The sequence below is a fragment of the Palaemon carinicauda genome, chromosome 3 (genome assembly GCF_036898095.1).
Source record: "Palaemon carinicauda isolate YSFRI2023 chromosome 3, ASM3689809v2, whole genome shotgun sequence".
NCBI classification, from domain to species: domain Eukaryota; kingdom Metazoa; phylum Arthropoda; class Malacostraca; order Decapoda; family Palaemonidae; genus Palaemon; species Palaemon carinicauda.
In genome coordinates, this window is record NC_090727.1 from 180,145,326 (window position 1) to 180,167,798 (window position 22,473).

Below are 22,473 nucleotides of genomic sequence, written 5' to 3' on the forward strand. Positions count from 1 at the left end.
TAGGTGACAATACCTTCCCCTGGAGTACTCCAATGTTCACTGGAAATTCATTTGATAGGACTCCACTAACATTAACTTTGCACTTTCTACGCTCATGGACAGAATCAAATTTACATATTTAAGAAGAACGTGATAATAACGCAGGACTCCACAAAATTGGCCGGTGCACACTATCTAAGGCCTTTTCATAGTCCACAAATGCTATCAAAAGTGGATTTATATATTCTACACATTGTTGCACAAAATGTCTTAAAATGAAATTGTTCCGACACGATATTCAAACCTCGTAATCATTTAATATAGGAATTTGCTTCAGCTCAGCTGAAACAGCCGAAGAGAAAGAAAACCAGGCAGTTGTGCTGATTGGATGGCTGGCGGTATGGGGCGGAGCTTAGCTCCACCCCACCCACCCCACCCCCCACCGCCAGCCCTCTTTCCCCATTCACTCGCTTCGGCTCAATGTGGATGGTTGTGCTACTCTCCGCTCTCTACGGTGCAGCCCTTTGCCTTCTCTTGTGCTTATGTACTAGTAATTGTATCATTGTTATGAAGGAGAAAGTTACTCTTTAAGATGCGATGTTGTGGAGGCTGGGGCGGGTGTTGCGGTGGGTGGCTTTCGTCACCTTCTGTAGACCCGCACACGCTCTGCTCAACATGCAGGGGAAAACTTGCTCTCTAGGTTCTCCTTGCCATAGTGTGAATCCTGGCCGCCATTTGGGGAAGCCTGGATTCACAGCGTGTCGGGGTTTTCTCGGGTTTCGCCGAGGAAGCGGGTGAATTTAGCGCTCCCGCTATTTTGGCGATCCCGAAAGACACCCAACAGATTGTTGGACCGTTTGATACCGATAACGACACATTACCTGGTAAGAAGGGGGATCTTTGGGCATCTCTCGGATTATCAGGTAATCTTGACTTTAATTTGTTAAGACGCCGTTTAAATATGGCGGACGAGCTTCAACAACGTCATTTGAATGATATGATTGTTGATGAACACATGAATGTAATTGAGTTTGTAACAGGGTTGCCAGGTTGGCCTTTTTCAACTAAAGACATAAAATTTGGCTTTTTTTATTTGAAAATGGTTAGCCTTTAGCAATATCATAAAAGGTTGGCCTTAAAGGCTATACCTTTGGCTTTTTTTAACTTCTTAAAGCTGCAGTTGATCAAAAGTTGGCCTTTTCTCACTTAGGAAACCTGGCAACCCTGGGTTGTAACTTTATCGGCTCCCATGTTCACTGATGCCCCTGTTGTTGTTGACTATGTACCTGATAAAGCATTTGTTCTTGGCAAAATGCAAACTTTTTCCAAGGGTAAAATAATTGCAGATACCCTGTTAAAACAAGGAAGAGTAAGGTTTTAATCACCGAGATTTCTTTAACGACTGATTGCAAACCCTTTACAGCTTTGCCCGCAAGTCAGTTAAAATTAAAATATACCAAATCTCCTGCTGATAAGCAGTTAAAATTAAAATCTGCCAAACTCTTGCTGTTACAATATGTTTTTCAGGTTCACCATGTTCACCGACCACGGCTCTTCCTACGGACATAGCTCAGGTTGTTTATCCACGTCCAGTGCCGTCTGCTGTTGCGTCGACCAACGTTCCAGTACCTCGGAGGGGGCACACGAAGAGGAAGCGTGGGCGGTATTCCTCTTCTAGTTCCTCCTCCTCTCTCCTCCTCCTCTTTGTTTTCATCTTCTGACTCTGACTCTTCTCCCCCAGGGGAAAGAGGAAAGCTAAGAGGGCCAGGAAGGCCAGTCGCAGTCAAAGGGACATGGCACCCCGAGACACCTCTTCTCCTCCGGAGAATGAGGGTGACGTGCGAGATTTCCGTGTTCCCCGCACTAGTGGGATTGTTCACGGCGAATCTCGTGCAAAGCCTCCATGCACTACAACCGTGCTCGAGGGCGTAGGTATCGTCTCCCAGAGCATGGTGACGGGGTCCTCAGGCCCCCGATCTACTGCTCAGACTTGAATTAAACCGCTCTTGAGCGGGGAAAGGAGAGTCCTGGCTTCGGCACGAGAAATCTCAGCTGTGGTCTCTCATGAAGAATCCGCAGTACGCACGACTACCTCCACGGGGTAGCCACGTGGACCGACTCAGCGACTCATGTTGCGTGAGCAGGGAGCAGGCCCAGACAGCCGTGCACTCGACCCGCGAGTCTCGGGCCCGGCATGGAGCCACCTCGCGGCTCAGCTCGCGACATGGGGGCCGGTCGTGCACGACCAGGCTAGCTCTCACGCATACCAGCCGCGCGAGGTGCAGCCAACCCCCATGCTTTCTGGCCATTTAACAGGTGAGGCCCTGCGCACCACTGCGCGACTAACCTGTCTACACCTCTTGGTGTGAAGGCTGCAATTCCCAGCGACCCCGCTCGCGCTCGAGCTGCTTCGGGAGCTTCATGGGGCTCGCAGCAACCAGTCACACACTTGGTCGCATTGGGAACCTCGATGCATTCCGTCGGGGATGAACCCTGCCAGGGTCCTTCCTTGACTCCTGAATACACGCCTAGTTCGGTCCTAGGACCAGAGCGAGGGTATTCATGGGGGATGACATCACCCGTGCAGCATGTCGCTTCCCCTACACCTACGGATGTAGCGGGACCCGGGTGAGACAGGCTGCTCGATCATTGGACCGAGTGAGTGACCAGATCGCAGGACCTGGTGACTCGCTTAGGAGCCAAGGTTTGAACAAGCTTCTCCCTCAACCACTCCAGCAACAGAAGAGGTACTATGTCACAGAGTCTTCTGTGTCTTGTCCTCTCCCTCTCGACCCCGCGGTCGGAGCGCTTGCTGGGGGTTCCTCAGTTGAGAGCTTGAAATCCCAGAGAGTGGCCTTCTCAGCCTCTGAGATTTCAACTATGGAGTCCATCTCTCTTAAGGCTGCTTCGGGGCTTGACCACTGGTGTGGTACGGCCACAGTGTTCATGCGGGACACCAAGATTGCTACCCCCAAACACATGGATCAGTACAGGAACCTGGCTTTGTCTGATGGGAAAGCTGTTGCTTTTCTCTTGGACCAGCTTGGTACCCAGTATGCCAATCTGATCCTCAAAAAACGCGATGCAGTAGCCGCTCGTTTGACAAGACAGATTGGTTCAGGAGAGGCCCTGGCACTCATGAACACTCCTATTAGAGCTGCAACTTCTCTCTTTCCACCAGAGGAAGTTCGGGCCGTGCAGGATAAATGGCGCCTCGACTCGCTGGACTTCATTATCCACCAGGCGCAGGGTGTGAGTTTCAAGGCACCATGTCCCGCGAAACCGTCCGCAGCTAGGCCGAGTCAGGCCAAGCCCACGGGAAGTAGCAAGGGTACCGCTGGTTGTGCTCCTGCTGCTCCTGTGCAGCCGAGACCTGCTCCTGTTCAGAAGGGTTCTACCACCAAACAGACCTTTCAGCCTCCCTCGGGAGCTCCTCCACGTCAGGAAAAGAACAGGGGCAAGCTAGGGAAAGGGAAACGCTGAGATTGGCTTTCCCCTTCCCATGCTGCCGAAGGTAGGGTGATGCCTATCGCGCCATTGAATGATGTGGCAGCACCTCAGGGCCGAGGAATGGGCAGTGTTGACCCTTCGTGAAGGGTACAAGCTCCCATTTGTGCTTCATCAGCCCCCCTATCCTCCACTCCAATAGCGTTCCACACATACGCTCCAACATCTCTGAAGGCTCTGGCCTTGAAGGTGAAGGTCCAGGAAATGTTGGAGAAGGATGCGCTAGAAGTTGTAGACGATCAGTCACTAGGGTTCTACCGTCGTGTCTTCCTTGTTGAGAAGGCAACAGGAGCTTGGAGACCAATCATCGACCTTTCGCCATTGAACATGTTTGTTCAGCAAACTGCGTTCAAGATGCTAACAGTTCGCACTGTGCTGTTAGCCATCAGGCAGTACAACTTCATGCTTACGATAGACTTCAAGGATGTGTACTTTCAAGTACCAGTTCATCGGTCATCTAGAAAGTACCTCCGATTCACCTTCCAGGGCATGGTGTACCAGTTCAAAGTCCTGTGCTTCGGACTGTGCACAGCTCCCCAAGTGTTCACGCGAGTGTTCATGACAGTAGCAGCTTGGGCCCACTCGAGGGGCATCCGCCTACTGATGTACCTCGATGACTGGCTGATTCTCGCTCCCCCACGGGAGCAGTTGATTCAGGATCGAGACTCGCTTCTGGCAGTTTGTCGCGATCTTGGGATCGTGGTGAACTGTGAGAAGTCGAACCTCATTCCCAAGCAGAAGGTGAAGTATCTGGGAATGCTGATCGACTCGGCAGCAGCTCGCGTATGAATTAGCAGACTCAGAGAAGTTGCGCAGCCATTCCTGTTGCAGGAACAACTTCCAGCAATCCAGTGGCAAGCTCTTCTAGGTCACCTCTTCTCGCTGGAGAAGCTCGTTCCTTTTCGGGCGGATCCATCTCCGCTCCCTTTAGTGGTGTCTGAAGGAGCAGTGGTCTGCAGCCACCGATCCTCCCTCTCGTCTGGTCCTCATGGAACACAAGGTAAGGGAGTATCTCCTTTGGTGGCTGAACGAGGAGAACCTCATGAGAGGGTATTTTCATAAACCCTCCTCCACCTCAGTTCCGTCTGTTCACAGACACGTCCACGGAAGATTGGGGTGCACACCTGGACGACTTGGTCGTGTCAGGTGTGTGGTCAGAAGAGAAGAAACACCTGCATATCAACGTGCTGGAAATGATGGCAGTCGAGAGCACTCTTTCATTTCCAGGCCCGTGTGAGAGAGCACTCGGTAGTGCTGATGAGCGACAACATGTCCGTGGTCGCGTACGTCAACAAGCAAGGGGGCACGCTATCACATCCCTTGCTGTAGTTGACGAGGCAGGTGTTTCTGCGGGCTGAGTCGACATGTAACCTTGTCAGCCAGGTACATTCCAGGCAAGAGAAATGTTCTGGCAGACGCCCTAAGTCGCAGAAACCAGGTAATACGGGCAGAATGGTCTCTTCACCCTTGGGCCGGGAGTTGAGTACTCAACCTCTGGGGAGAACCATGCATCGACTTTTTGCAACACGGCACAACGCCAAGCTTGCCATGTTTTACTCTCCAGCACCAGATCCCGCGGCTGCGTTCGAGGACGCACTGCAACATCCTTGGGATGTACTGGATTCCTAGTAACTCCAGGACTCAGGAGGACTCTCTTTGCTCCACAATGGCCACACATGGAGTGATTTCCCGATCTGTTGTCACTCCTGGTCGAGGCACCGAGAGAGCTACCACACTGGCTCAATCTCCTTCGGCAACCCTTGTCGAACAGATACCACCAGGCGGTGCAGTCGCTCAGACTTCACCCGTGGATACTATCCAGCATCTCCTCAGAACGCAAGGCTTTTCGTGACTTGCTGTGAGAGAGATGTCAGGGTACCTTAGAAGATCCTCCTCCTCAGTCTACCAGGGGAAGTGGTTGGTCTTCTGTGATTGTGTAGTGGAAGGGGTATCTCTCTGGTCGGAGCCTTTAGTCCTAGTCTTTCTTTGCAGAGATAAGCTCCTTTCAGTTTCTGCCATTAAAGGGTACAGGTCTGCCCTTGCAATGGTGTTCCGTCTGAAGGGCATAGATATCTCCAACGCCCTGGGGATTTCTATGCTCATTAAGAGCTTCGAACAGTAGTGTCCCTCGAGGGAACTTCGAGTTCCCCAGTAGGATGTCACCTTAGTTCTCGGGTCTCTTACTCGTGCTCCGTATGAACCCTTGAGCCGTGCCTCAGACAGGCACTTAACTTTAAGACTGTTTTTTCTGCTAGCCTTAGCATCGGCGTAGAGAGTCAGGTAGTTACACAGCCTCTCTTGTAATGTCACTCACATAGAGGGTTGGAAGGAGATCTCCTTGAGTTTTGTGCCAGAGTTTGTGGCCAAGACTCAGAACCCTGCGATCCACGATCCCAGGTTCGAGGCCTTCACTATTCTTTCCTTACCGGATGCGGCGAGTGCCGGTTCAGGTGAGAGGCTTCTCTGTCCCATCAGGTGTCTCCGACGCTATCTTAAGCAAACTCGTCATCTCGGACCTGAATGTCGAGGACTCTTCGTTAGCACCGGCAGAGCCGAGAGGGAGGTGTCGAGAAACACGATATCCTTTTGGATCCGTGAAACCATCCGCAAGGCGTATGAGACTTCCTCAAGAGTCCAAGCACCAGCGAGGGTTAAAGCTCACGAGATCATGGGCATTGCCCCCACACTCGCTTTCAAGAGAAATCTTGCAGTGGGCCAAGTGCTGAAGCTTGCGTTTGGAAACGCCAGACCACCTTTACGGCCTTACTTGAGGGAGTTTACGCACAAGTCCTTGGACACCTTTGTTCTTGGCCCTGTGGTAGCGGCTCAACCTATTGTCTGACCTCTCCAGTTCCTCCGGGACAGGGATTTTATGGTATGTTTGGCAGTGTGAAAGCAGTCTGCAGGTGATCTGCCTTTCTCTCTGTCTCCTCCCTTGGAGTTCCTTACATCAAGACAAGTCTTCCCAGGTAAGATTGCTAGAGTTTGTTTACAGGTATTCTCCCCCCATCTTCTGCTAGGCAGGGAAGACGGTGGATGTATAAACCCTTTGCCTTTTGATTTTGGAGGTTCATCCAGTCACTGTGACCCTAGGGTCGAGTGTCTTTTACGTTCACGCTCTCAGGTGCTCCCAGTCTCTCAGACCCACCTTCATGATGTTGGGTCAAGAGACAGGGGTTAATGGATTTAGTCCTCTGCTCTCTTTCGAGACCAGGTCTATATCCGGGCAGTTAGCTGTATACAAGCAGCAATTGCAGACCTCCCACCAATCAGTGAGTCCTCTTATATTAAATGATTACAAGGTTTGTATATCGTGTCGGAACAAATGACAATTTGTCCTAAATTGTATTTTTCTTAGCTATACAAACCCGTAATCATTTAATATAAATGCCCGCCTCTACCACCCCTCTCATATTCCACATTGAGACTAAAGTGTTTGAATGAGGAAAGCGAGCTGGCGGTGGGGATGGGCCAACCAATCAGCACAACTGCCTGGTTTTCTTTCTCTTCGACTGTTTCAGCTGAGCTGAAGCAAATTCCTATATTAAATGATTACAGGTTTGTATAGCTATGAAAAATACAATTTAGGACAAATTGTCATTTTTGGTCAGTACAACTTCTGCCTTTTCTAAATCCTGCTGGTTCATCTCTCAGCTTTTTATCAATCTTTCTCGCTAGTCTCTTTAGAATGAGCATACTATGTACTGTATTTTCATAACAACTGGTGTAAGTGTGATGCCTTTGTAATTATTGCAATCAGTGAGATCGTTTTTTTTTTTTTTTTTTTTTTGCCATGTTCAAACACAATCTTAGCTCCCATTTATCAGGTTTTGCCGATTCACGTTACAGCATAATCTTGTACCCTAAGTACAGTATTTCGGGAGTCACTCAGCAGTTATTCCATCGTATCCAAGGGCTTTCCATCTCTTGAGTTTTTTAATGATAGCTTCGACTTCAAACAAGCTGAATTCATTCATGTGCACATCAAGTCAAACCCACTGAAATTATTCATGGGCACTTCAAGGTCTTCATCAGCTTCAGGTATATCAATCAAATTATTCCCTTCATATCTCCTATTCATAACCTCACTAAAGTGCTCCATCCAACGCTGCCTTTCTTCTTCTTTGCCCCAGTAGAGATTTCATTAATAAATCTGTGAGCAATTCTTACACTACAGCCGCTCCCTGAATTCATAGCTTTGTTAGCCTCATCTTCTATCCTGTCTAAATACTCTCTGCAGTTATTCCTGGCTTTTCTTTTGACTTCACTATCAATACTGGAATACTTAGCATGCTCTACCTTGTAATTTTCATTACTTCCTCGAAAACTTTCAACAATCAATTTCTGTCTTTGTCTCCTTTTAGTATCCCACGGTTTTCTCCTTGTAATTGCATATTCCAAAACTTCCCTACCAACTGACTGATAGATGTTCTTAATATTTCACCGTTCTTCATTAATAGTCTGCTCTTCATCTCTTGAAGGCTCTATGACTGCAAATCAATTCCTACTTTCAATTTCAAAGGTTTCTCTCTGCTGATCTTCTAGAAGCTTAGTTGGATTAAACCTAGGTATTCTATTACATTTTTGTTGAGTGTTTTCAAATTTAATTTTTGTGTGGCAATGAGGAGCTGATGATCACTACCAATATCTGCACATCTATAGAGTCTTACATTTCTGTATTAAATTTCTCCAATTCTTAAACAGTACATTTAAAAAATATGTTATTGTAATGTATTGATACTGTAAAATACATATTGGTGACTTAATTTTGTTGCAGGTGCTGGCCAATATAATGTGGAAGACATAGATCTGGATTTGTGCACGCACCTTGTGTATGCATTTGCCGTTCTGGATGCTAACTCCCTCACTATCAAAGCCCATGATTCGTGGTTAGACCTGCCAAGTGGTCTGGATAATTACAATAAGTTCACTAACCTAAAGAACATTAAGCCTGGAATTAAAACTACTTTAGCCATTGGAGGGTGGACTGATTCTCAATCGTCCAAGTATTCAACTCTTGTGTCGTCTGCAACTAACAGACAGAACTTCATAAACCATGTGATTCCATTTTTAAAGAACTATAAATTTGATGGGTTAGATCTTGATTGGGAATATCCAAGCTCAGGAGACAAAGCCAACTTTGGACTATTTGTGAAAGAACTGAAAACAGCTTTTGAACCAGAAGGGTTGTTACTTACTGCTGCAGTGGGAGCCTCTGAAGCATTAGCTATGTCTTCATATGATGTTCCAACACTTAGTCAGTATTTAGATTATATTCATCTAATGACTTATGATTTTCATGGTTCATGGGAGAGCAATGCAGACCACCATTCCAAACTGTATAATGATGCTGGGAATTTAGATGCAGACTCTACTGTAAAGAAGTGGATAGCAAGTGGTGCTTCTGCTGGGAAACTTGTTTTAGGGGTACCTCTTTATGGACGTAGCTTCACCTTAAGCACCTCACAGAAGACCCCACCAGCACCAGCTTCTGGAGGAGGAAATGCAGGTGCCATAACAGGAGAAGTAGGTTACCTTGGTTACCTGGAAATATGTACATACGTCAGCAATGGTTGGACTGTTGTCAAGGTACGCACGCCAATTGTATATTTCCATTCAATCACATTTCACAGATGCAATGTATGATTTCTGGAATCCTGTTGTATAGGACGTCTTCAAGATAACTTATATACAGTATAAGATAATGTTTGAATTGAATACTTTGTGGTAATGAATTTTGTAAAGTATTATTTTCGGTTAACCATGTTAAAATGTTTGACGTACAAGTTATGGATTACTTGTATGACAATTAGAAAAGTGTTCAATCTCACAATCCAGTATATAACTAGAAAAAGCTGCAAATAAAATAATGCTAATATATTTAAATTGCTTAGTGTGGTATGTATTCTGCTTACAGAGAATCTTACCCACTAGTCTAAATACGACCTCCAAATTTCAGGACAGCAGTGGAGCAAGAGGCCCTTATGCTTACAGTGGAAATCAGTGGGTCGGTTATGATGATGTGGATATGGTTCGTACCAAAGCTCAGTATGTCAAGTCTGAGGGTCTTGGAGGAACCATGGTGTGGGCAATTGATTTGGCAGACTTCAATGGAGATTGTCCTCTGGGAAGGTACATTTATCATGAATATTTTTTAAAATTTGATCACACATTTTTTCATGTATTGAAATCTCCATTGTATTTTAAGGTGTTTGATAATTTTGAATATTTATTGATATTTTAATATGGCTTTCTTAGTTTTTTATTCAGTATCTTATTCATCTTATGGTATGCAAACGATGATACATTTTCACGCGGAGTACTCATACGTTAAGTAAACGGAATACAACAGTATGGCTTACAATGTTTCGTGGATATAATGCAGCATCTATAAAATTGTATTTTTTTTTTACTCTTTCCTTTTTTATTTCTTTGAGGTTTTTTCTTAATACTAGTTATGTTTCCATTTTATGAAGTGTTTTCTTGTCCAAGATTTATATCTCTACTATTGCATTAGCACAGGTGAGTGACTTTGGGCTATCATATTTAGATGTGTTCTGGCTTTTGTCAGACTTGAAGAAACAAACCTCGCAATAACGGCCTAATACAGGTGAAGGGCTACCCATTATCTTTGTTAGTCTGTTGTATTGAAAATATGATTGGAGAAGCATAGAATCAAGTAAAATCATACCAAATTGTGTAGGTGCAGGCCTACTATATATACCCAGCATCTGGGGGAACATGGAAATGAGCTGGTGAGATTAACACACTTTCGTTTTTCACCCTTAGATGACATGATTAAGCAATGTAAATTGAATGAAATGCATGAAAAAATTATCACTTCAAATACGGTTCAAATCAAAACAACCTGAATATGACGCTGGAAAACTGTAGTGATTAATCTGTGAACTACTAATACTACTACTACTTTCTCTACTATTAACATCACACAACATAATATAAAATATATGCACTAGAATACTATACTAGTATAGTATTTATGGAAATGTAATTATTATATATATCTGAGTGAAAGACAATATTTCAACTAAACAAAGTAAAAAATTAGGGCAAATTTTAATTATGATAAATTACGAAACCATTTGTGTATAGGATTAGTTTGGTTGTGTAAAGATGATATTGATAATTTTTTACTTACTCTATTCTTAGAAATTAAAAATAAAATAATGTCGATTCTATGTACGGTAAAGTTTTTCTAACTAAGGACTCTCAAAAGGGAAATCGGTTTTTTACGTATCATCTCCAATCACGAGCGAATGATCACATTGTAGTGATTAGCAGGCTGCTGCCGGGTGTAGCCCACAGATTCACTATCAGGTTATAACCTGTTAACCCACAGCTAAACAAATTATCCCATCTTAAACATGACTAGTTATGGTCACCCCCCCCCCCCCCTCTTGTTTTGGTTATGGGCAAGGACACCAACAAGCAAATGAACATTTAGGTGAATTCTTTTTGCATGATCATATTTACAGTACTTTTATAAGAATTATTAGAAGGAAAGGTTTTTTATTCCAAACGTTGCACTATATTAGTGTAGAGGAGTTGGGGTCAGATTAATAAAGGAGTAGACTAAGCAAATTATAAACAAATATTTATCTTATTTTAATGCAAAATTGAATAAAAAATTAATACCTTTAATGAGAAAAAAATATCAAGGTTGTAAATACAGTTGGCATGGCGATACAATTATTAGATTATTTATGACCTCTTGTGACCAATATGTATTAGTGCCTAGATCTCTGCTGACTTAGGTTAAATCGGTTTTTGTTAACAAAGAACTAAAGTTTCATTTTTTTTTTGGTGATCAGTTCTGTTGTAGATTTGCTCATTTTCAAAATTTGTCCAACATTTTTCAACATCCATGAAGAATTAGCTCTGTTCACAATCACCTTCCGTTCTGGGTAAATCTTCAAGAGATGTAAAACATTCAAAATAAGTAACATTGAGATTCAGTGTCATTTAACAATACCTTTTACAACAATTATTATCAAGTTTTACTACTTAATGTTATGGGGAGAATAGCCTAATTGTGTTCAGATAACGGGATAGGCTAAGTAGGTACCCTACTCAAATATTCCGGAGAAGAATTAGGTGGCATTATGGTCGATTTACTGCTATGCACCAACAGTGTAGACTGGCCTATATTAATTGTGGCAGCCATAGACCTATTTGCAAAACAAGTGAACAGTAAATTATGGTTTTTGCTAGTTCCCTACTGAAACAAAAGGAAATATCTATGAGATAATTTGAAGGACATGTGACAGATACAAAAGTGGATAATAAAAAAACAGTACAACCGTCAATGAAAAGATAGTAAAACAAATGTATTAAATTTATACAAATAACATACCTTTTACACTATTTACAGTTCTAAGTCATAACTAACAATACTAATAGCTTATATCAGACTGTATGAAAACTTATTTATTATAAGATTGGTTGAATAAGTTTGGAAATTATATTGAAAATATAATTTTTCATGTGTGCATATTTTCGATAGCAGTAGCTTGAATTATCTGATGAAAATATTAGCTGACGAAGTTAACATTTTCTCAGCCTGTCTCCCACATTCAATTTCCAAACTTATTCAAAACACTTTATGATAAATAAAAGTTTTCATACAGTCTAATAAAAGCTAATTTGGTCATTAATTAATTTGGTGTGTAAATGCATTCATTCATTTGTTTGTTCAATGTGCTGGCGATGAAATTAAGCAAGTCAGTACAGTAGTCTTCTTTTTGTCCATCATATGTAGGAAAAACATAATATGTATAGAAACAGCTTTATTTCGTTTATTCTGAATTTCTAAGGATACAATAAGTAAAATAAAATTTGTAATATCATTATTTTTATTAAGAATACTTTATTCATATTTTATATGTTAGCATATCCTTGGGATTAGTAGCTTGAAATCACCCTAAGATAAACTCATCTTAACGTACATTTTATAAGAGGCTTGGATAGATATAAGTGGATTTCATTGTTGTAGACGTATTTGAATAAGATATTTAATATGAAGATATGCAAATAATAAACCAGTTTAAAATGGTTTTATCACTTGTATGTTCATGAATATGCAGTAAATGAATATAAGTACAGTATCTCAGAACTGTATACAGTGCAGTACTTCTTGCAGTGATCCAGTTGTCTGTATTTAGTTTGTATTATCTGAAATCCTTTATAACAGAGTTCGTTTTTGCAAGGTTCTACTGTATAGTTGGTCACAGGAATGAAGCTCTGTTGTAACCCAAGGACCTATTTATATGCGTATTCAGTTTTTTAATGGTAATAGTGTATATTCCTTTGTTATTTACCATTATGGATGCTATTATAACATATGTTATTTTCAGCGGAATCTTTTTATATTCATTTATTATTCCACTTGCCTATTTTGGTTTCTGAGAAAATCAGTTCATATAGGTAAAACTTTATATGGAGAAGTGTGGGGAGAGTTGCAAGAAAACTTTTTTTGTTCCGTCACAAATACAAACCCTTCTATTTATAGGAGATTACTTTTCGGCGAAGCCAAGAATAATTTTAGCGAGGGGTAACCACCCAACCCGGTAGTTAGCTACCCAGCTCATTCACACACCTTAGTTGCGTAACCACTTTGCTCTCTGGCTCATTAGAGGACGGTCATACTGCCGCTCTCTCCTGCAAGACTTTTCATTTGATTGTTAAACAGTTCATTCTGTTTTTCTTATTCGTTTTATAAATATATACGAAAACATACTTGTATGTTTTTATATATATTTAACTTTTTATCACAGTTGTTGTTTGTGTGACAGTGTATCATGGACTTGGCTTCCGCTGCAAGGGAGTTGCCATTGTGTTGATACTACTCTGTCCGCCTCCGGGGGTTGTAGAACTCTCCTGTCCAAGGAAGAGTTAACCTCCCCAGGTGTTGGGCTGCTCTCCCTTTCGAGAGAGAGCTTCCCTTCAGCAGCCGTTTAGTAACATCCCGGTTACGGGGAGGATTGCTGACAGCTGGACGAAGATCAGTATCTGCTATTTTGTTGCCAAAGACTGCGCCTCTTCCCCTTGGGCTGGGGGAAAGCACAGTCCAAGGCAAGGTCCTCCTCCAGGAGGACTTTTATCATCCGTAAGAGAGATTGATCTGTGACCACCATGTGTCGTAAGCTATGCTTTTTTCCATAGGACTGGGGGGGAAAGCATAGTCGTAGACGAGGTCCTTATTCAGGAGAACATTCCTCTCATTCAGGAGAGAAAGCTTGTGATCAGCTTTTTGTGACAGAGTAGACTCCCTCTCTGGAGGATCTTGCTAGATGTTTCCCTTCGGGGTCCGTCAGGAGGAGGAGTTTTGGACCTCTCTTCTTCTTGGGCATTCTCCTCCCCCTTTGGTAGGAGACTCCTTTTCAACCTTCGGGTTTTCATGTTGTGTGGGTGCACGTGCTGCTGCCTGTCGGTCTGACTTTGGTGTCGTGGCCGACGCCATAAACATTTCTTCTCCTCCAGGGGAGGTAGGAGAGCAAAGTCCTAGGCATATTACTCCTCCGGGGCAACATCTCTCGTTCGCGAGAGAATCTCTTGTGGTCAGTGGTCTCCTTACGCCCACGCATTTCCCCCAAGGTCAGGGCAGAGCTTAGTTTAAGGCGATTTTCTCCTTCAGGCAGGGCAGAGCTTAGTCCTAGGGATGTTCTCCTTCGGGAGAACAGATCTCTTTCTAGGGAGAGGAAGCTTCTTGGGATTGAGCTGGGCGTTGGCCTTCGGGTGGTCATCGGGAGGATTGGTTTCTGACCCCTCTCCATCCACGTCGTGCTCCTCCTCTTGTGGTGAGGAAACGTCTTTTTGAACCCCCGTGTTCAAGTCACAATCTCCTTTCGGGATCTCGTGACGATCCCGTATAGGGCTTGCTTGATCTGGAGCCTTCAGGTTTTCATTGCGATATTCCTTCGGGTTCCGGCAGCATGGGATCTTTGGTTCATCGTTTCATTAAGCCTTTGGGTTTGCAGGACACCGAACCTTGGGGTTCTTGTAACCGTGGGCCTTTTGGTCCTCGTTCCGCTAAGCCTTCGGGATTGTGGGACACCGAACCTTTGGGTTTTGGTTTCGATGTTCCTTCAGGTTCTCATAACCTGGGGCCTTTGGGACCTCGTTTTGCTAAGTCTTCGGGCTTATGAAACACCGAACCTTCAAGTTCTGGTTTCGATTTTCCCTTCAGATTCTCACAACCAGGGACTTTTTGGTCTCAGTCACGATGCGGAATGTAGAGCTTGTGAACTCTCGTACCATTCATTATGTTGAGCCTTTGGGCTTTGGTAAACCGAAGTCTTCTTTCTCCCATTGCGTGGAACCTTCGGGCTCTCACAACCCTGGTCATGCTGAGCCTTTGGGTTCTCGTGATCTGTGTCGCGCTGAGACTTCGGGCTCTCGTGTCAAGCTGAGCCTTCAGGCTCTCATAACTATTATTATGTTGAGCCTTCGGACTCTCGTAACCCTGGTTATGACGAGACTTTCAGCTCTTGTAACATAGAGTTTTCTCTCCTTCTTCATGTTGCCCTTAGACTTTCACGACTGGTGTCACAATGAGTCTTTGTACTATCTTGACTGGCATTATGCTGAAACTCTGGGCTCTCGTAACCTTAGGGTTCACGTAACATCAAGTTTCCTAAGATTTGTCACATTGAGCCTTCGGGCTCTCGTTTCATCGGTTATACTGAGCCCCCGGGCTCTTGTAACTCTTGTGGACCTTTGGGTCTTCGTCACGCGGACTCGCGCGACAAGGCTCTCAGCCATTTTTTTCAAGTTTCCATGACATAGAACCCTTTGGTTGTCATCACTCCGAATCTCACGGCTCGTGCGACCCGAAGCTTTCACTGAAAGCTCTAAGGTTTACCCCACCCCTGGGTTTGGTCACCAACATCCATGCTCGTTCCTATGCTGCGTTATGCGGCAGAACAACATCGCGCGACACAACAGTGTCATACTGCAGAACAGCGTCACATTGCATAGCAGCGTCGCGTGGCAGAACATCGTCTCATGACTTAGCAGTGTAACTTGACATGTAACGTCGCTCTACACTCGCCAGCTCCATGCCTTTAGTCTTCAGATGAACCATCGTCACTTCCCCCCCCCACTCCCACTAACTAGCGGTTGGGGTAGCAGGAGGCTCATGATCATCTCTCATCACCGCGAAACTTTCACCCTCTGTGAGATCAGTGTCAATCTCGCTACTTCTGGGATGGAAGCAGAGCAAAAAGAATTTTTACATTCAAGTTCAATTCCCTCTGGCTGGGTTTTGTCTACATTAGACGGTAGGTTTTCTCGCTAGCGAGGAAGTGCTTGATGACAACCCCTTACGAGAAAGCGTTCGATGGCAACCCCATACAAGAAAGAGTTTGATGGCAACCTCATACAAACCTACTTAATATATGTGTTTATTGAGTAAACCCTCACATACGATACTACACCCTTTATGGGAAACTCTTCCCTGAGAAGATTTATATAAGTTCAACAGGCATTCATTAAAGCTCCATGAAAGGCTCAAGAACTTCTCATCACATTTACGAACATTACAAACCCCGCTCACAAGGTGGCCAGATAACTTTGTGTATGAACGTTGGCGAGCCCCGCCCACGGGGTTCGCCCACCAACGGAGGAATGGTTGATACAATAACTGTATGTTTTGTTTGTGGGTGTATGCGCCCACATCTCTAAAAAATACGATAGCTAGTCGACGATCAAAGATTCCTCGGGCAATAATGTTGCGATTCGTCGCATATACATTAGTCCCTCAACTGGGCTCAAATTTGTTTTCAAACGTTTACCTGGAGGCAAAGAATACGCATGCACTACCGCAGACTGGCAGGTACATGTGTATGCAAGTGATCTCTTTGCCAGCAAGGGCTATAGACCATCTTACAATTAGAACTCTAATAAGTTATTTGATTGATGGCTATATCCCTTACGGGAAATCAAGTTATACATTACTCTTCTACCTTCCCGTAACCAGACACACTACATACGCGGTCTGCCTTCATAGGCCGTTCCTTCATTTCTTTCTGATCGAAGGTCTCATGTTTTAAAAAAGATACTTACACCTAAAACTCATAAGCGAATCCGTTTTCTAAGAAGAGAACATTCAATACTCATGCCGTTTTTTCTCATCGGAGACAAAGAAATACAAACGTTTTTTCGCCTTTCACAAGGAGAAAATCCCAGTCCAACAGAGTTCTGGACACAACTGTAATTCAGGCTACGCCCGTATGTTTGTCCAACTCCCCTGTCTGTGTTACTGGTTCGTAGATAAGTCTCAATTTTATCCTTTGGGAATAGCTGTGTGTGTTCAGTAGTCACTGACCAGTCTCTTGTCCAAAAAGTGATCTCTAAGGAGATTCGCTGTAATAAAATAAGCAATACCTGTCACCTGGTTTACCAATTTGTATCAATATTAATCGGCCAACCCCCACTAGATTGGTGGCGGTTGGAAAGAGGCATGCAATCAGTTGCACGTCTTGACATCAACTTGAGATGTTTTCTTGCTACACAATCCCTCAACCTATCGGGACAAACCAAGGAGCATTGATTTTTATTTGAAGTCAAAGTCACCTGTTCCACTGAAAGGAACTTACTAGCCCTTAGGGGAGGAGAACAACAGTTACAATCTCAGAGTATTATTGAGCACCCTGTGGGGTAATTGGTTAACCAAGTAGTCCAGTGCCCTTCCCCTTTTCCGATGATCGGTGGGCGAAAATCTTTCCTTATGGGTCCAAGAGTGCCTCAAGTGCAAGTGGAATCAAGCAAACAATTCCCCAGACAACGTGGTTCAACTAAGGTCAGAAGAACTGACAGACCTCAGATGGTGGGTGGCAGACATGAACCTCCGCAAAGAGGTCAATCTTCTCGTCCCCCCTCTGAAACTGATGCTCTTTTTGGATGCATCTAAAGAAGGTGGGCGGCCCATACGGTGCACCAAACCATCTCCGTCCTTTGGTACAAATCAGAAAGGTACTAGCATATAAATCTCTTAGAGAACCATCAAGCCATAGACACGCTGAGATGGACAGAAGACAGCTAGGTGTCCCAATCCGGTTGCATCATTCCTGGCAACAGGAATGTGCTTGCAGACAATCTGAACAGAACAACTCAGATAGTGGGCTCAGAGAGGAGGTTGAATCATCTAGTAGCCAACAAACTCCTAACATAAGGGTACACTCAGGCACATCTATTCTGTCTTATTTCTCTTCCTCTTCCTCTGTTAAAGTATTTATAGTTTATATAGGCTATATTTATTTTAATGTTACTGTTCTTAAAATATTTGATTTTTCCTTGTTGCTTTTCCTCACTGGGCTATTTTCCCTGTTGGAGCACCTGGGCTTATAGCATCCGGATTTTCCAACTAGGGTTGTAGCTTAGCAATTAATAATAATAATAATAATAATGATAATAATAATAATAATAACAACTTTTTGGGGTTCTCTGACTGTGGACCTGTTCCCAACCACCCACCACCCTGAATTTCAGGCTCCCACTCTAGTGTTCCCCAAGGCTCAAGGCCTGGGTGACAAGATGCATTCCAACAATGGTGGGACAACATAGATGTGTAAAGTTTTCCCCCGTTCTGTCTGATGAGAAGGTTCTTAACCAAGCCAGGATAAGCAAGAACTTATAAATGACCCTAGTAGCTTCACTATGGTATCACGAAGAATGGTTCCCGGACTTTATGCAGCTCCTGACGGAGCTTCCGAGGGAACTTCCTCCATGTCACAATCTACTCAAACAGCCACATACCAACATCTTCCACAAAGTCGTAGCTTCGCTTCAACTTTACGCCTGAAGATTGTCCAACACCCCGCCTAGATACTTCAGACACTCTTCATCGTCAGTCTTCTAGGCGAAGTGGTCGGTTTTTGTGGCTATTGTCGTGGAAGGAGTATCACTCCCCTCGATGCCCCTATTCCAACAATAGCAGAATCACGCTTTTAAACTAAAAGGTGTAGATATTTCCTCCTCGTTAGAACTTTTCTTACTCATACGTAGTTATGAGATTACTTGTCCCAATTCGGAAGTTAGACCTCCTCCTTGGAACATGTCCCGGTCCTTCAACAGATCGCCACCTTACCCTGAAGACAGTGTTCCTATTCGCTTTGGCTTTAGCCAAGAGAGTCAGTGAACTGCATGGTTTACCTTATGATGTCTCTGACTTAACGATATGGGGAGAAGTAATACTCAGCTTCATCCCTGAGTTCATAGCTAAGACTCCAAATCGAGTGAGTCGGATCTTAGATTTGGCCCATTCCGGATAAAGAATTCTGTTTTGTAACTGAAGACCCAGACCAGTTGGTAGTTTGCCCAGTAAGGAGTCTGAGGTTTTACCTCAAAAGAACAGCATCAGCTTGCCCTGTGTGTCAGCACTGTTTGTCAACACGAGAAAGATCAAGAGGAGGTTCATAAGAAATACAATTTCTTCCTGGATCCGCAATGTCATTGACTCTGCGCTTAATCCTGATCCTCCTCCTCAAAAACAAGCCAGAGCTCATGACATCAGGGGCATTGCAACATCCCTGGCATTCAAGAAATACAATTCTGTTTTGCAGGTATTGCAAGCGGGCGTATGGAAGTATCAGACAACCCTTACCGCCCACTAGCTGCAAGATGTAACCCACAGGAACATGGATACGTTCCACATTAGTCATATAATGGCCTCATAATAAGTGGTCATAAAGACATCAAGCTCCTTGATGGACAAGTAGCAGAGGGTTTTAGGGCTGAGGTTACCTGGGTTAGTCTAGGGTGAATGAGTAAAGAATGACTGGCCTCTTTCTTCCTTTCACCTTCTCCCCCACTGGGGAACTCAGCATTGATGACCTCTCCTCTCTGCAATAAAGACTCGTTTCACTTGTGTATCCTAAGTATATAAACAATACTTGTTGCCTCCCTAATACCCCTGATGGCTATTGGGCAAAGTCTCAGTACTCTCAGATTACTATGACTCGAGATCCTATTACTAGACCAGCTACATTGCTAGTATCACAAACGCAGAGCTTATGGAGGCCGCTAAAGACGCATAACCCCCTATTTTAGCGAGGGCAGGGTTCCTACTACCTTCAGTCCATATCGAATTAAACCAACTGCCAAAGCCAGTTGGTGAGGACTTCCTCCCACCTAAGAGTTAAGTCATCTCTAATAAATATCGAAGGGTTTGTATTTGTGGCAGAATAAAGGACAAATTTGTAAGTAATTTGTATTCTTCCTAGCATACAAACCTGGCGCTATTTATACAAATTGGCCGCCAGCCCTATCCCCCAAGAAGTCCTGCCATAAAGCAAAGTGGTTACTCAACTAATGTGTGTGAGTGAACGGGGTAGCCAGTTTACCCCCCCCCCCTCGCTAACTAGTCAGTTGGGTGGTTACTGTTCACTAAATTTTTTCTTGGCTCGTCTTTCAGCTTCGCCGAAAGTGATCCCCTATAAATAGCTCCAGGTTTGTATGTTAGGAAAAATACAAATTACTTACAAATTAGTCATATTTCAATGAATCTTTTGGCAAAATGGGTTATCTAAATGGCCACAAAGTGGGAGTTTATTTAAGAAGAAAAATAAAAAATAACCACGTGTTTAGTGTTAGTGACATTCATTCCTCCAATATGAAAGTTTTATCTGATGATTATATTATGTTTGTTATACACTATTTTTTATTTTTTATTTTGTTGGGGAATATTCTCCTATTTTTGTGAAATGGGTTTTAGTGTGAAATGTAATACATTTATCCCATAACATTTTGTAAGAGTTAGGTAATAGAGATATGAGATCCTCAAATATATGGTACTGCCTTTATAACATTTGTATACCCCATCTTTCTTGATAAAAAAAAAAAAAACTTTATTTTTAAGTAGTAAAATGTAAAAAGATTGAATTATAATTTGCAAGTGTCAGTATAAGTTTATTACTGAATATCAAGGGACTTTAGTGTTGTATGTATATTAGGCGATTTTACTCCTGCTATTTCATATTTGGCATTTGTTTTCTGAAATTTCACGTACCCATTCTCTCTCTCTCTCTCTCTCTCTCTCTCTCTCTCTCTCTCTCTCTCTCTCTCTCTCTCTCATTATGTACTGCATTAACAAATTAAAACAAAATTTGTCACAAATCAGAATGTTCTGTAAGTCAGGTTGTTGTACTTTGTTATGACTAATTGTGATATTTCTCTTCAGATATCCTTTACTCTCTACTATGAAATCTGAATTAAGTACTTCAGCAGTTTGCGGTACAACAGAAAGCCCAGTTACTGAGGGACCAGTGATAACAGGGCAGCCTCAGACGGCTGTGTCAACAACACCAAGCCCAGTTACACTGGGCCCAGTTGTCACAGAACAGCCAGAGACTGTTGAATCAACAACAGGTAAACCCATCATCAGTTCTTGTAGGGAGAAAATTGTATTTATCATCATCATCTTGATCATCACACGCAAATCTGCAACCATAGTGGGAAATAGGGAAAACTTCAAGCTCTAGGGCCCCAATGTGAAAAATAGCTTAGTTCAAAATAAGAGAAAGAACTAATTACTGTATGAAAGAGAAATTGTAAAATTATAGTAATATGAACATGGACTTGAATGTTTGTACAGTTTTATGAATGTTGGAATATATGTATATACTTATGTTTTAGGAAGGAGTGATAATTAATGAAAATGATTGAGCATTGAAATATTTATAACCGGGTGTCCTTTGAAGGAATAAAACTCACACTGATAATCACATGTGCTTTGTAGAAGTAAAGTAGGAGATGTTATTTGACTAATGTTTGAAGGAATGAAATGGTTTTGTTTCCAGGAAATACGAGAAATTGAATCCATATAGACATGGGCAGAGATACTGTTGTCGCTATGATACTTTTGAAAACCAATATTGATTCGAATCTGTTACAATTGTATATATTGTGAAGAAGAGGATTTTAATGTTGTAACCAGACCTCAACATCAGTATATTTGTTATCATAATGACAAAATAATGTAAGATGTGATTAGGTTTTTACCAAATTTCTGATGAAATACAGCTTTTTTAATTTATTCCTATTTTCATTCATATATATAGAATTGTACAGCTTGCTTTCTTTGACAAGGTACAACTGATGGAGCATGCAGCAATGCCAAGGAATATGTCAGCGTGTGTTATTATTCCAACTGGGCTTATTGGAGAGAAGGTAAGTTAAAAGTATTAGAAAAGTATAAAAGATATGAAATGGAAGTTTTCATCCATTGAAAGCAAAAAATGTTTGTATGAGAATTGCCTCATCATCCAAGACCGATGGAATTTGATCTAGTCCCCTACCTAATCATCTCTGTAGATAGTGCTCTATTTCCAAAAAAGGAGTTAAAAGAGCCATAAACTGGCATATCCAGAATCCAGAATATCTAAATGTTACTGAAGTAGTCATTTGACGGAGTATGACATTAAAAGAGAAATTTATATCAATATGTTAATGGACAACTTATCAGCAGAAATATTGACGGAAAGATTCTCTTGTAACAGTGGAGCAGCAAAAGCACAGTAGGGTTCAGTAAGAATCATTCTTGGAAACCAAGAGAGGAAGGTAATTTTCATGAAAATGTGTAAAAGATGTATTTTATAGGATGGGTGTTCATGGAGGAATGGTGTGACTTGTGATAATATTTACTATACTGATAATGGGAAAGATTGTTTATTTTTATTTTTCTTAATATTTAAATTGTTCCTTCACTAATAAACCTACCGTTATTTATAGAATATTCTTTTGGCAAAGCTGAAAGGTAGCTAATAGACTAAAAAGTACGAGGTGGCAACCCTACCTAACTACTGTAGTGGGTAGTTAGGGGGTGGCTGGGGGTTACCCTAGCCATCTATCTCCACTGACAGCTCGGTGAGCTGCTTAACTTTTCTCTTTTGGCTGGTAGAGAATGGATGTCACCGCTCTCTCCTGCTGTAGGCTTAGCCATTGACTACAAGTATCGCTTTACGCTATCTT

General features: G+C 42.8%; 1 protein-coding gene across 1 annotated transcript in view; it reads left to right on the forward strand.

Moving 5' to 3' along the window:
- Positions 1-22,473, forward strand: part of LOC137638804 (probable chitinase 10) — a 341,653-nt gene that overhangs the window by 178,600 nt on the left and 140,580 nt on the right. The window contains exons 19-22 of the mRNA XM_068371185.1: positions 8,264-9,075; positions 9,446-9,618; positions 20,684-20,871; positions 21,592-21,672. Coding sequence (XP_068227286.1) covers positions 8,264-9,075; positions 9,446-9,618; positions 20,684-20,871; positions 21,592-21,672 — 1,254 coding nt within the window. The remainder of the gene's footprint in view (positions 1-8,263; positions 9,076-9,445; positions 9,619-20,683; positions 20,872-21,591; positions 21,673-22,473) is intronic.